This window comes from Mobula hypostoma, chromosome 6 (genome assembly GCF_963921235.1).
Source record: "Mobula hypostoma chromosome 6, sMobHyp1.1, whole genome shotgun sequence".
NCBI lineage: Eukaryota > Metazoa > Chordata > Chondrichthyes > Myliobatiformes > Myliobatidae > Mobula > Mobula hypostoma.
The window spans coordinates 80,827,478-80,840,046 of NC_086102.1; the positions used below are offsets into that span (position 1 = coordinate 80,827,478).

The 12,569-nt window shown below is 41.5% G+C and overlaps 1 protein-coding gene across 2 annotated transcripts in view; it reads left to right on the plus strand.

The window, feature by feature from the left end:
* sh3kbp1 (SH3-domain kinase binding protein 1) overlaps nt 1-12,569 on the plus strand; it is a 267,662-nt gene that overhangs the window by 184,891 nt on the left and 70,202 nt on the right. For both annotated transcript variants that reach the window (XM_063051077.1, XM_063051078.1), the window contains exons 8-9: nt 2,961-3,055; nt 8,757-8,858. In XM_063051077.1, the coding sequence (XP_062907147.1) occupies nt 2,961-3,055; nt 8,757-8,858 (197 nt within the window). The remainder of the gene's footprint in view (nt 1-2,960; nt 3,056-8,756; nt 8,859-12,569) is intronic.

Here is a 12,569-nt window from a genome sequence, read left to right on the forward strand (position 1 = left end):
TACTGTTGTGTCTATTATTGGTAGGTGTACAGTGCTTGTAAAAAGTATTTACCCCCCCCTTGGAAGTTTTCATGTTTTGTTGTTTTACAACATTGAATCACAGTGGATTTAATTTGGATTTTTTGACACTGATCAACAGAAAAGACTCTTTCATCTCAAAGTAAAAACAAATTTCTACAGATTGGTCTAAACATATTACATTTATTAAACACAAAATAATTGATTGCATAATTTCTCACCCCCTTCACGTCAGTATTTAGTAGATGCACCTTTGGCAGCAAGTACAGCCTTGAGTCTGTGTGGATAGGTCTCTATCAGCTTTGCACATCTGGACACTTTTCCCCATTCTTCTTTACAGAACTGCTCAAGCTCAGTCAGATTGCACGGAGACTGTGAGGGATATTCAGTGACTCGAAAATGTTCTTGTATCCATCTCCTGACTTGTCATTTTTAATAACCTTTTTGTGGAGTTGCTTGGAGTGTTCTTTTGTCTTCATGGTGTGGTTTTTTGCCAGGAATCTGATTCACCAACAGTTAGACCTTCCAGATACACCTTCCAGATACACATATATTTTTACAACAATTAATTGAAGCACCTTGACTGCACACAGGTGATCTCCTTTTAACTAATTATGTGGTTTCTAAAACCAATTGGCTACACCAGTAATGATTTGCTGTGCTATATTAAAGGGGGTGAATACATATGCAATCAATTATTTTGTGTTTTATATTTGTAATTAGATCACTTTGTAGAGCTGTTTCCAATTTGACACGGAGGAGTCTTTCTCTGTTGATCAGTGTCAAAAAAAGCCAAATTAAATCCAGTGATTCAATGCTGTAAAACAATAAAACATGAAAACTTCTGGGGGGGGGGGTGCAGGAGATGCTTTTTATTAGCACTGTATTTCTATGCTAATAGATCCTTTTAATTCAGACAATCTATGTCAAGATTTGGGATCTACTAAACCACCTTTTGCCTTCCCTTATCTATGAGCATCAACACTATCCTTCCTGCTTATGCTTCTCTGGCTTTCATTGAATTCACCGATGCTATTCATTTCAATCTTTCCCTCTGATAGTAAGTTCCACTGTCTCACCTCTCTTCGGGTAAGCACCTATTTTATGGCTTCCATGTTTAATTTCTTGTATTGATGGGCTTCAATTATGCTTTTCTCCACAAGTGGAGACATACACACTGCATTCAGTTTAGTGAAGAATTTCAGTATTTTAAGGACCTCTATTAGATCAACAATGTTACTTGTTTCTCAGCAGTCTGACAGTATTATTGCTAGTTTATGATTGTGCAGAAACGCAATTTTCAAGAGATGTATAATTGTATCCAATTTTAGATTAAATTGGTTCTTTGATATTTGTTAATCTTGATCATTTCTCCCTTGAATAAGACACTTTCTTGTTTAGATTGTCCCATGAATGTGCTGTTCTTTAATATATATTATTTGTAGTATTACCACATAGTTGGCCTGTTAACATCATTGGGTGTTTTTACATTTCTTGTAATTAAATTATGGTGACAGTTAGGTTCTTGTCACGCAAAAGCAATTAATAATTTGCTGTTTAGTTTCGGGTTATCCTATCATTCATGGTTCCTCCACTTCCAACAATGGAAGACCCAGGCTGTTACCATCAGTGAAATAGTTAGAATAATACAGCACAGTACAGGCCCTTCAGCCATTGTTGTGCCAACCCTCAAACCCTGCCTCCCCTATAACCCCCCACCTTAAATTCCTCCATATACCTGTGAAGTTGTCTCTTAAATTTCACTAGTATATCTGCCTCCACCACTGACTCGGGCAGTGTATTCCACGCACCAACCACTCTCTGAGTGAAAAACCTTCCTCTAATATCCCCCTTGAACTTCCCACCCCTTACCTTAAAGCCATGTCCCCTTGTATTGACCAGTGGTGCCCTGGGGAAGAGGCGCTGGCTAGCCACTCTATCTATTCCTCATAATATCTTGTATACCTCTATCATGTCTCCTCTTATTCTCCTTCTCTCCAAAGAGTAAAGCCCTAGCTCCCTTAATCTCTGATCATAATCCGTGCTCTCTAAACAAGGCAGCATCCTGGTAAATCTCTGTACCCTTTCCAATGCTTCCACATCATTCCTATAGTGAGGCGACCAGAACTGGACACAGTACTCCAAGTGTGGCCTAACCAGAGTTTTATAGAGCTGCATCATTACCTCGTGACTCTTAAACTCTATCCCTCGGCTTATGAAAGCTAACACCCCATAAGCTTTCTTAACTACCCTATCTACCTGTGAGGCAACTTTCAGGGATCTGTGGACATGTACCCCCAGATCCCTCTGCTCCTCCACACTACAAGTATCCTGCCATTTATTTTGTACTTTGCCTTGGAGTTTGTACTTCCAAAGTGTACCACTTCACACTTCTCCGGGTTGAATTCCATCTTCCACTTCTCAGCCCACTTCTGCATCCTATCAATGTCTCTCTGCAATCTTTGACAATCCTCTACACTATCTACAACACCACCACCTTTTGTGTCGTCTGCAAACTTGCTAACCCACCCTTCTACCCCCACATCCAAGTTGTTAATAAAAATCACGAAAAGTAGAGGTTCCAGAACCGATCCTTGTGGGACACCACAAGTCACAACCCTCCAATCCGAATGTACTCCCTCCACCACAACCCTCTGCCTTTTGCCGGCAAGCCAATTCTGAATCCACCTGGCCAAACTTCCCTGGATCCCATGCCTTCTGAATAAGCCTACCGTGTGGAACCTTGTCAAATGCCTTACTAAAATCCATATAGATCACATCCACCGCACTATCCTCATCTATATGCCTGGTCACCTCCTCAAAGAACTCTAATAAAATATCTAATAAAAATATCTAATATCTAATAAAAATATTGACTATGTAATTGCCTTAACAATCTAATAAATGCTGATTGATTGATTCACTGTTACTTTTGTTTCAAGGCAAGGAATATTGCAAAGTATTATTTCCATATGAAGCACAGAATGAAGATGAGCTGACAATCAGAGAAGGAGAGATTGTAACTATTATAAACAAGGTATAAAGATAACTTATTTAACATAAAATAAAAATCTTTTCCTGCCTTTGTTTGGTCAGAATGAAGTTAAGTATTGTAGTCTTTATGTTATTTGTAATGACACTGTAAAGACTGGTTTCCTCAGTACCAGCTGCTGAAAGTATGCCTGGAATAAGTAACTTGTATCGGAAGCCATGATCTTGAAACAACTGGGTTGTTGTTAAAAACAAAAGTCTCTCTGCCTTAGGGAAGGAGAAAATGCTATTGTTGTGCATTCTAGCCATTTTGATACTCCACGTTTTTTATTTTTATAACGGTCCTCTGAAATGGATGGTCAATTCATCTCTTTTCAAGGTCAAGTATAAATGAGCAATAAAGGCTAAGTACCATGCGAATAAATGTATCTTCCCCTCCAAGGTATTGTATTATTATATTTTAAAGAGGCAAATAATGGTTTATCGAAAAAAGAGTTATTCAGTTTCTTGATAATTTGGCCTGAACTAGTCCAAAACTAATTACTTTGACTTAATATTGTTGATATACTTGCCTGGAATATTAGTAAATAATTAGAATCAAATTCCTTAGTTCTGTGCTAGTTTACATTGGTGCATTTCATTTAAAGTAAATTCATTCGAAGTGGTGGTGATGCCAAAGAGAATTTTTGGATATGAACTTATCAGTGACCATAGTTGATACTTTGAACATAAGCCAGAATGGGTCCCGTATGGGGCCACTCCATAGGAAAGTGCATTTTCTTTGTCAGTATTAAAGATCCTGCTGCAGAAAGTGCTGTGCCCAGAATTTAGAAAGGTAGTTCATCATTTAACAAGATGGTGCCATGAACGGCAGCTGCGTTCCAAATCTACAGGATACTACTAATTGCTATGATTTTCTTAGCAATTTCTGTTCAAGTAGCTGATAGTCATATCAGATATGATAGACTGACCCTTCTGAATATCGGAAAGACGGCATTGACCCACTATGTGCTGCCTTTCCTACACTGGGAACCCCTGCTTGTGCGATCCATGGTAGACTCATCTCTTACACCATCACTACCTCTGAAGAAGCAGTGGACACAAGGGAGAAGGGCCAGCGTCCTGGTGAGGCTGAGATGGCGTGCAAATCCACCGCCGCTCTCTAGCATACTCCTGGCTAACATTCAGTTCCTGGATAACAAGCTTTGTGAACTGAGAGCCAGATTCTCCTATCAGCGGGAAACAGAGGAATGCAGTGTTTTGTGCTTCGTGGAGACCTGGCTGATGGAGGAAATACTGGATCATGCCATCGAGCCCTCTGGGCTCTCCCTATTCCGGGCAGTCAGGTCGAAAAACCTCACTGAGCAGAGTAAAGGAGGAGGGGTATGCTACATAAGAACATAAGAAATAGGAGCAGGAGTAGGCCATCCGGCCCATCGAACCTGCCCTGCCATTCAATAAGATCATGACTGATCTGTCCGTAAACTCAGCTCCGTCTACCTGCCTTTTCTTCATAACCCTTAATTCCCCTACTACGTAACAATCTATCTAACTGTATCTCAAATATATTTAGTGAAGAAGCCTCAACTGCTTCCCTGGGCAGAGAATTCCACAGATTCACCACTCTCTGGGAAAAACAGATTCTCCTCACCTCCGTCCTAAATCTTCTCCCCTGAATCTTGAGGCAATGTCCCCTAGTTCTAGTCTCACCTACCAATGGAAACAACTTTCCTACTTCGATCTTATCTATCCCTTTCAAAATTTTGTATGTTTCTATAAGATCCCCTCTCATTCTTCTGAACTCCAGAGAGTATAGTCCTAGGCGACTCAATCTCTCTTCATAGGTTAACCCCTTCATCTCTGCAATCAACCGGGTGAACCTCCTCTGCATTGCCTCCGAAGCCAGTATATCCTTCCTCAAGTATGGAGACCAGAACTGTGCACAGTACTCCACGTGCAGCCTCACCAGTACCCTGTATAGTTGCAGTATGATCTCCCTGCTCTTGAATTCAATCCCTCTCGCAATGAAGGCCAACATTCCATTTGCCTTCTTAATAACCTGATGTACCTGCAAGCCAACTTTTGGTGATTCATGCACAAGTACTCCCAAGTCCTGCCATAGAACAGCATGCTTCAATCTTTCACCATTTAAATAATAATCTGCTGTTCTATTATTCCTTCATGATCAACAGTGCTTGGTGCAATCCCAGAATGTGCATGCACTCAAATCCTTTTGTTCCCCAGACCTGGGATACCTGCTGCTGCTGTGTATATCCTACTGGCTGCCCAGGGAGTTCACTCTGTTATCATCACAGCGATGTACATTCAGCCACAAGCTGATACTGACCTGGCTCTCAAGGAACTGTATGAGACCATCAACACGCTGGAGACTGCACACACAGAGGTTGCCTTCATCATCACCAGTGACTTTAATTGAGTTTCACTGATGAAAGTCTCTCCGAAGTTTTGTCAGCACATCCAGGTGAGCACTCATAGAGATAACACTCTCCCTTCTGCATCGCTTACAAAGTTCTCCTTCGCCCAGCTTTTGGAAAATCAGACCATTCTGCGATCCTGCTTTTGCTGACATACAGGAAGAAGCTGAAACAAGAGGTGGCCGTAGTTAAAACTGTCCACTGTTGGTCCAACCGATTGGCCTCCATGCTGCAGGACTGCTTCAATGACATTGACTGGAATTTCTTCCATAATGAGGATGTCTCCAAGTTCACGGATGGAGTCACGTGCTTCATCCGGAAATGCATCAACGATGTTATCCCCCAGAAGTTGGTCAGGGTCTTCCCAAACCAGAAACCCTGGATCAGTAGTTCCGTGTGAGCAGCACTTACAGCGCGACATCGAGCTTACTCGCTGGAGGTCAACGAGAGCTCAAGAAAAGCAGCTGTGATCTGCACAAAGCTGTCAAGGCTGCTAAACAACAATATAGGGAGATAATTGAGTCAAGATTCACAATGAATAGCACATGTGACTTGTGGCGAGGGCTGCATACCATCGCAGACTTCAAAGCCAAAAGCTGTAGTGCCGCCAACATTGTGGCCTCTCTCCCAGATGAGCTCAATCGCTTTTATGCTCGGTTCGATGTCGCTAACTCTGAGCCTCTGAGGAAAGCCACCGCTACAACCTGCAGCCTGGTCATCTCTGAGGCTGAGGTATGCAGATGTTTCCAACGAGTGGACAGTCGCAAGGCTGTGGGACCGGACGGCATCCCAGGGCGAGTACTCAGAATGTGCACAGCACAACTGACAGGTGTGTTTACTGACATTTTTAATCTCTCCCTCTCCCAGTGTAGAATGCCGTCCCACTTCAAATTATCCATCATTGTCCCTGTATCAAAAAAGACCAAGGTAACATGCCTGAACGACTGACGTCCTGTCACACTCACCTCAATAATAAGCAAATGCTTTGAGAGGCTGGTCAAGGATTACATCTGCAGCTTGCTAGCACCCAAACTGGACCCCCTGCGATTTGTCTAATCGACAGATAAGTAGTAGCCACTGCTCTACATACCGTCCTTATGCATCTGGAGAAGAAGGATGCTTATGTGAGAATGCTTTTCTTGGACTACAGTTCAGCATTCAACACCATAGTTCCATCCAGGCTCGACAAGAAGCTCAAGAGACCTCGGCCTTGACCCTGCCTTATGCAGCTGGATCCTGGACTTCCTGTCAGATCGCTGGCAGGTGGTAAGAGTGGGCTCCCTCACCTCCACCCCTTTGACTGTCAATACAGGAGCCCCTCAGGGCTGCATACTGAGTCCCCTCCTTTACTCCCTGTATACCCATGACTGTATCGCCACCCACAGCTCCAATCTGCTGATTAAATTTGCCGACGGCACTACATTGATTGGCCTTATCTCAAACAATAACGAGGTGGTCTACAGAGAAGAAGTCATTTCTCTGACACAGTGGTGTCAAGAGAACAACCGCTCCCTCGATGTTGCAAAAACAAGGAGCTGGTTGTGGATTACAGGAGGAATGGAGATGGGCTAACCCTTGTTGACATCCATGGATCTGGGGTTGAGAGGGTAAACAGCTTCAAGTTCCTTGGCATCCACATCACCAAGGACCTTATGTGGTCTGTACACACCAGAACAGCGCCTCTTTCACATCATATGGTTGAGAAAGTTTGGTATGGGCCCCCAAATCCTAAGAACTTTCTATTGGGGCACAATTGAGAGCATCCTGATTGGCTGTATCACTGCCTGGTATGGGAAATGTACTTCCCTCAATCGCAGGACTCTGCAGAGAGTGGTGCAGACAGCCCAGTGCAGTTGTAGTTGTGAACTTTCCATGATTCAGGACATTTACAAGGACAGGTGTGTAAAAAGGGCCCGTAGGATCATTAGGGACCCAAGTCATCCCAACCACAATCTATTCCAGCTGCTGCCATCTGGGAAGCAGTACTGCAGCATAAAAGCCAGGACCAACAGGCTCTGGGACAGCGTCTTCCACCAGGCCATCAGACTGATTAACTCACGCTGATTTGAGTATACTCTATATTACATTGACTGTTCTATTTATTATAAATTATTATAAATTACTATGATTGCACATGGCACATTTAAATGGAGATGTAACATACAGATTTTTACTCCTCATGTATATGAAGGATGTAAGAAATAATGTCAATTCAGTTCAATCATGTTTGTCCACTACAGAACTCACTGTCACTGTAAAGGTGTTGTTGCGGGATAATCATAGACTTCATGCAGGTTCCACAAAGCCCTTTTCAAATACATTCAATGGTATTTTACAGCATGCAAAAGATTGCACATGAATCATAGGGCTTATAACAGTAAAACTTCAATAATTTGCTGTTTGGCTTTTTCAGAAATCCCAGAGACTCTCTGTCTGGCTGTAGAGAAAGAAAGGAAAGACACAAATGGAAAGGTCCAGATGCCCAATCTGATCTATTTTAAAAGGTTCCACTGATTACCTGTGAATCCTCGGATGATGTTTGCCACATTTTTCCCCTTGCATTCACCAGGACATTGTTACCTGTGCTGCCTTGAAACTTTGGACCCACTATTTACTATTCTTCATTGTACTGTTAACATTTAAAGAAAATGTGAATTAACTATGTGATGGAGCATTAATAGAATTCTGGAAATTTTGCTAGTCTACTACCAAGTCCCAACCATACAAGAATAAAGAGAATTTACTGTAATTGGAACAATTTCTGTAAAAAATATACCCCCAAGTTAAGTTCAATACCTAAATCTCAAGACTTCTTTCCTGGGCTCATACTGCATTATAGCCCAGGGGAGGGCCTTTGGCTTCATATCTGTAACTTTATTTGCCCAAACATATGTTTCCCTACCCCAATGTTCTGTATATAGTCTATTGCACTTGAAAGTAATTCACTGTCCCTAGCACAATAAAGTGTGCCATTATCTAGTAGTTTTCAATATAAACATGTTCCTCCCTTCCATCCAATGATAAGTATTAATTTCCATGTGCCCATTGATGGTAGAATCCCAGATTTCACATTCCCCTTAACTAGTTCCTGCTTTCTGTGCCACCGTTATTCACTACCTTGATGCTTTTGCTTCTCTTTGCTCTGAGAATTGCTGTTGAGGGGAGAATCGCACTGTAAAAAAAAAATAGAACACTGATCTGACTGGTGCTTCTGATTGCAGAGAACTCTGATCACACTGGGAAGCTTGGAAGCTGTTTCTGAGACTCAAACGAACACGAGAAATGCTCCAATTCTTTATTTCTTCTCCATAGGAATGTGCAGATGCCGGATGGTGGGAAGGAGAAATCAATGGTAAATGGGGAGTTTTTCCTGATAATTTTGTCAAGCTTCTGCCCCCTGACTTTGAAAAAGAGGTTAGTGAGTTTCCTCAATCTTCAAACTTTGGCTTTGGACAGCACTAGAAACTGTTCATTTGCTTTTTAAAGAGTCAATGTAGATCTTTGAAAATGTACAATTAAACTGATACCCAAAAAGACTAGATGTTAAATTAATGATTGCTGTGTGCAGTATCTGCTCTTTCATATTTTGCGGATGCATTAGGAAGGTATAAATATATTGGCAAGAACCTGAGGCTGAAGTATAGTAATCTTTTGGAATAAGAGTTTTGGGAAGAGAAGGGTAGAAATAGCATCATAATCAAGCTGCCGTGCCTCATTTGTTATTTTAGTTTATATGAATGTACTTGCCTCATATGCTTGATAAAAGCTATTTTCTGCACTGTATTTAGTTATTGTCTTTTAATAAGTGGGAGTGAACCTGGTGTAAAATTTACATTGATTGCCACTTTCTTCATTGTTGTCAGGCACCATATCAGGTGAAGGAGAACTTCAAAAATTATAAGGGCAGCGGCGCCAGGAGTATAATGGTTGGCTAGGGTCCAAAATATTTTAATCCTGTTAGCAAATTGGTCTTGTGGCTGCTGCTCTCTTTGGTAACTGAAGCACAAGATGCTAAATAACTAGAGAATAGAGGCTCAAAATCTAATTCACAAAATTTGCCCAAAATACAGGGGAATATGAATGTGGTTAAAGAAAGTTTATACATATATCCAGGAAACAAAAGTAGAATCTGAATTTTTTGCAAATTAAAGTTGTACTTTGAGGGAGAAGAATGCACAATAGAGCAAATTCAATGGCTTATTGTTACTGATCTTTTTGTCATGGACTGTTTGCCTTACTCAGACTGAGAACTATATTGTGGGATATAACATTTATTCAGCACTTCTAGAATGATGCTTCAATGTTGACAAAAAGTCCAAACAGAAACCATTTGCTCTTGAGGCATGATTTGCAAGGTCTTTTTATGGTGTCCCCATGTAGCTATTCAATTTGCTTTATTTGAGGAACAGGGGTGCAGAGGAAAGCAAACAATTAACACCTTAAGATAAGACATACCCAGCAGGCAAATCTCATTTAGAAGTTTAAATGAAGTTCCCTGGAATGAAGCCCTTTAAATCTCTGTCAGGAATCAAGCCCAACCTTAGCCCTGAGTTTTCTGCATTCCTTTAAGTACCACTCCTCCATGTCCAGGAAATGAATACTTCCTGACTGGTGGATCTTAGTCCAACTTTCTGGCTTTCATCAAGAATCAATGACTACCAGAATTTCAGATCTAGTAAGTTTAGATATTAGAGGCTAAACCTTGTGTGGGGTCCTTAGGGGATCAGTAGGGGAGAAGAACAAAGGAAAAGAGACATGGGTCTCTTTTATGTGTAGAGAGGATTTGCTGGTTATAAAGTCATAGAGCACCACAGAACAGAAATAGGCCTTTTGGTCCATCTAGTCTGTGCCAAACTGTTAAGCTGCCTTGTCCCATCGACCTACACCGGGATCATAGTCCTTCATACCCCGCTCAGCCGTGTACTTACTCAAACATTTCTTAAATGTTATAGTCAAGCCCACTTTGACCATTTCTGCTGGCGGCTAGTTTCACAGTTGTATCATCCTCTGAGTGAAGAACGTCTCCCTCAAGTTCCCTTAAATATTTCATCTTTCACCCTTAACCTATGACCTCTAGATCTAGTCTCACCCAACCTTAATAGAAAAAACCTGCTTCCATTTATCCTTACTGTACCCTTTATAATTGTGTATACTTCTATCAAATCTCCCCTCATTCTTTTATGCTCTAGAGAATAAAGTCTTAACCTTAATTCAAAGTTTCCCTATAACTCAGGTCCTCAAGTCCTGGAAATATCCTTGTAAATTTTCTCTGTACTCATTCAATCTTGTTGATATTTTTCCTGTAGGTACAGTAGTGATCAGAAATACACACAGTACTCCAAATTTTATCTCACCAATGTCTTATACAACTTAAATATAACATCCCAATTCCTGTATTCAATACTCTAATATATGAGGGCTAATGTACCAAAAGCACTTTTTATCTGTGACATGGCTTTCAAGGAAGTATGCTTCTTTATTCCCAGATCCCTTTGTTCTACCACAGTCCGTGATGCCCTCCCAAGTGCAGCACCTTACACTTCTCTGCATTAAATTTGATCTGCCACTTCTAATAATAACAGGGGACAAGGAGATAGCAGATGAACTAAATGAGTATTTTGTATCAGTCTCCACCATGGAAGACACTAGCAGTGTGCCAGATGTTGAAGGGTGTGAGGGAAGGGAAGTGAGTGCAAGGTAGAAGGTGGTCAAAAAGCTGAAAGACCTAAGGGTACATAAGTCACCTGGACAGGATGAAATGCACCCTAGGGTTCTGAAAAAGTAGCGGTAGAGATGATGATTAGTAATGATCTTTCAAAAATCATTGGACTCTGGCATAGTGCTGTAGGACTGGAAAATTGCAATAGACTGAAAACTTTAAGAAAGGAGGAAGGCAGCAGAAAGCAAATTATAGACCAGTTAGTTTGACCTCAGTAGTTGGGAAGCTGTTGGAGTCAGTTGTTAAGGATGAGGTTATGGAGTACTCGGTGACACAGGACAAGATAGGACAAAGACAGCATGGTTTCCTTAAGGAAAAACCTTGCCTGACGAACCTGTTGGAATTCTTTGAAGAGATTACAAGTGGGATAGATAAAGGAGATGCAGTGGATGTTGTATATTTGGACCTTCAGTAGGCCTTTGACAAGGTACCACGCATGAGGCTGCTTGCCACTAAGAGCCCATGGTATTACAGGAAAGTTACTAACATGGTTAGAGCATTGGCTGATAGGCAGGAGGCAGCGAGTGGGAATAAAAGGATCCTTTTCTTGGTGGCTGTCAGTGATTAATGGTGTTCTGCAGGGGTCGGTGTTGGGACTGCTTCTTTATGGTGTATATCAATGATTTAGATGATGGAATAGATGGCTTTGTTGCCAAGTTTGCAGATGATATGAGATTGGTGGAGGAATAGGTAGAGTTGAGGAAACAGGTAGGATGCAGAGGACTTAGACAGATTTGGAGAATCGGCAAGAAAGTGGCAAATGAAATATAATGTTAGAAAATGCATGGTCATGCACTTTAGTAGTAGAGATAAATGTGCAGACTATTTTCTAAACAGGGAGAAAATCTAAAAATCTGAGATGCAAAGGGACTTGGGAGTCCTTGTGCAGAACAACCTAAAGGTTAACCTGCAGGTTGAGTTGGTGGTGAGGAAGGCAAATGGAATGTTAGCATTCATTTCAAAGAGGTCTGGTATACAAGAGCAGGGATGTGATGCTGTGGCTTTATAAAGCACTGGTGAGGCCTCATCTTGAATATTGTGAACAGTTTTAGGTTCCTTGTCTAAGAAATGATGTGCTGGCATTGGAGAGGGTTCAGAGGAGTTTCACAAGGATGATTCCTGGAATGAAAGGGTTATCATTATGAGGAATGTTTGATGGCTCTGGGTCTGTACTCGCTGGAATTTAGAAGGATGAGAGGGGATCTCATTGAAACCTTTCAAATGTTAAAAAGCCTAGATCGAGTAGATGTGGAAAGAATGTTTCCCATGGTGGGGCTGTCCAGGACAAGAGGGCGCAGCCTCAGGATAGAGGGGCTTCCATTTAAAATAGAGATGCGGAGCAATATCTTAGCCAGAGGGTGGTGAATTTGTGGAATTTGTTACCACAGGCAGCTGTGGAGGCCAGG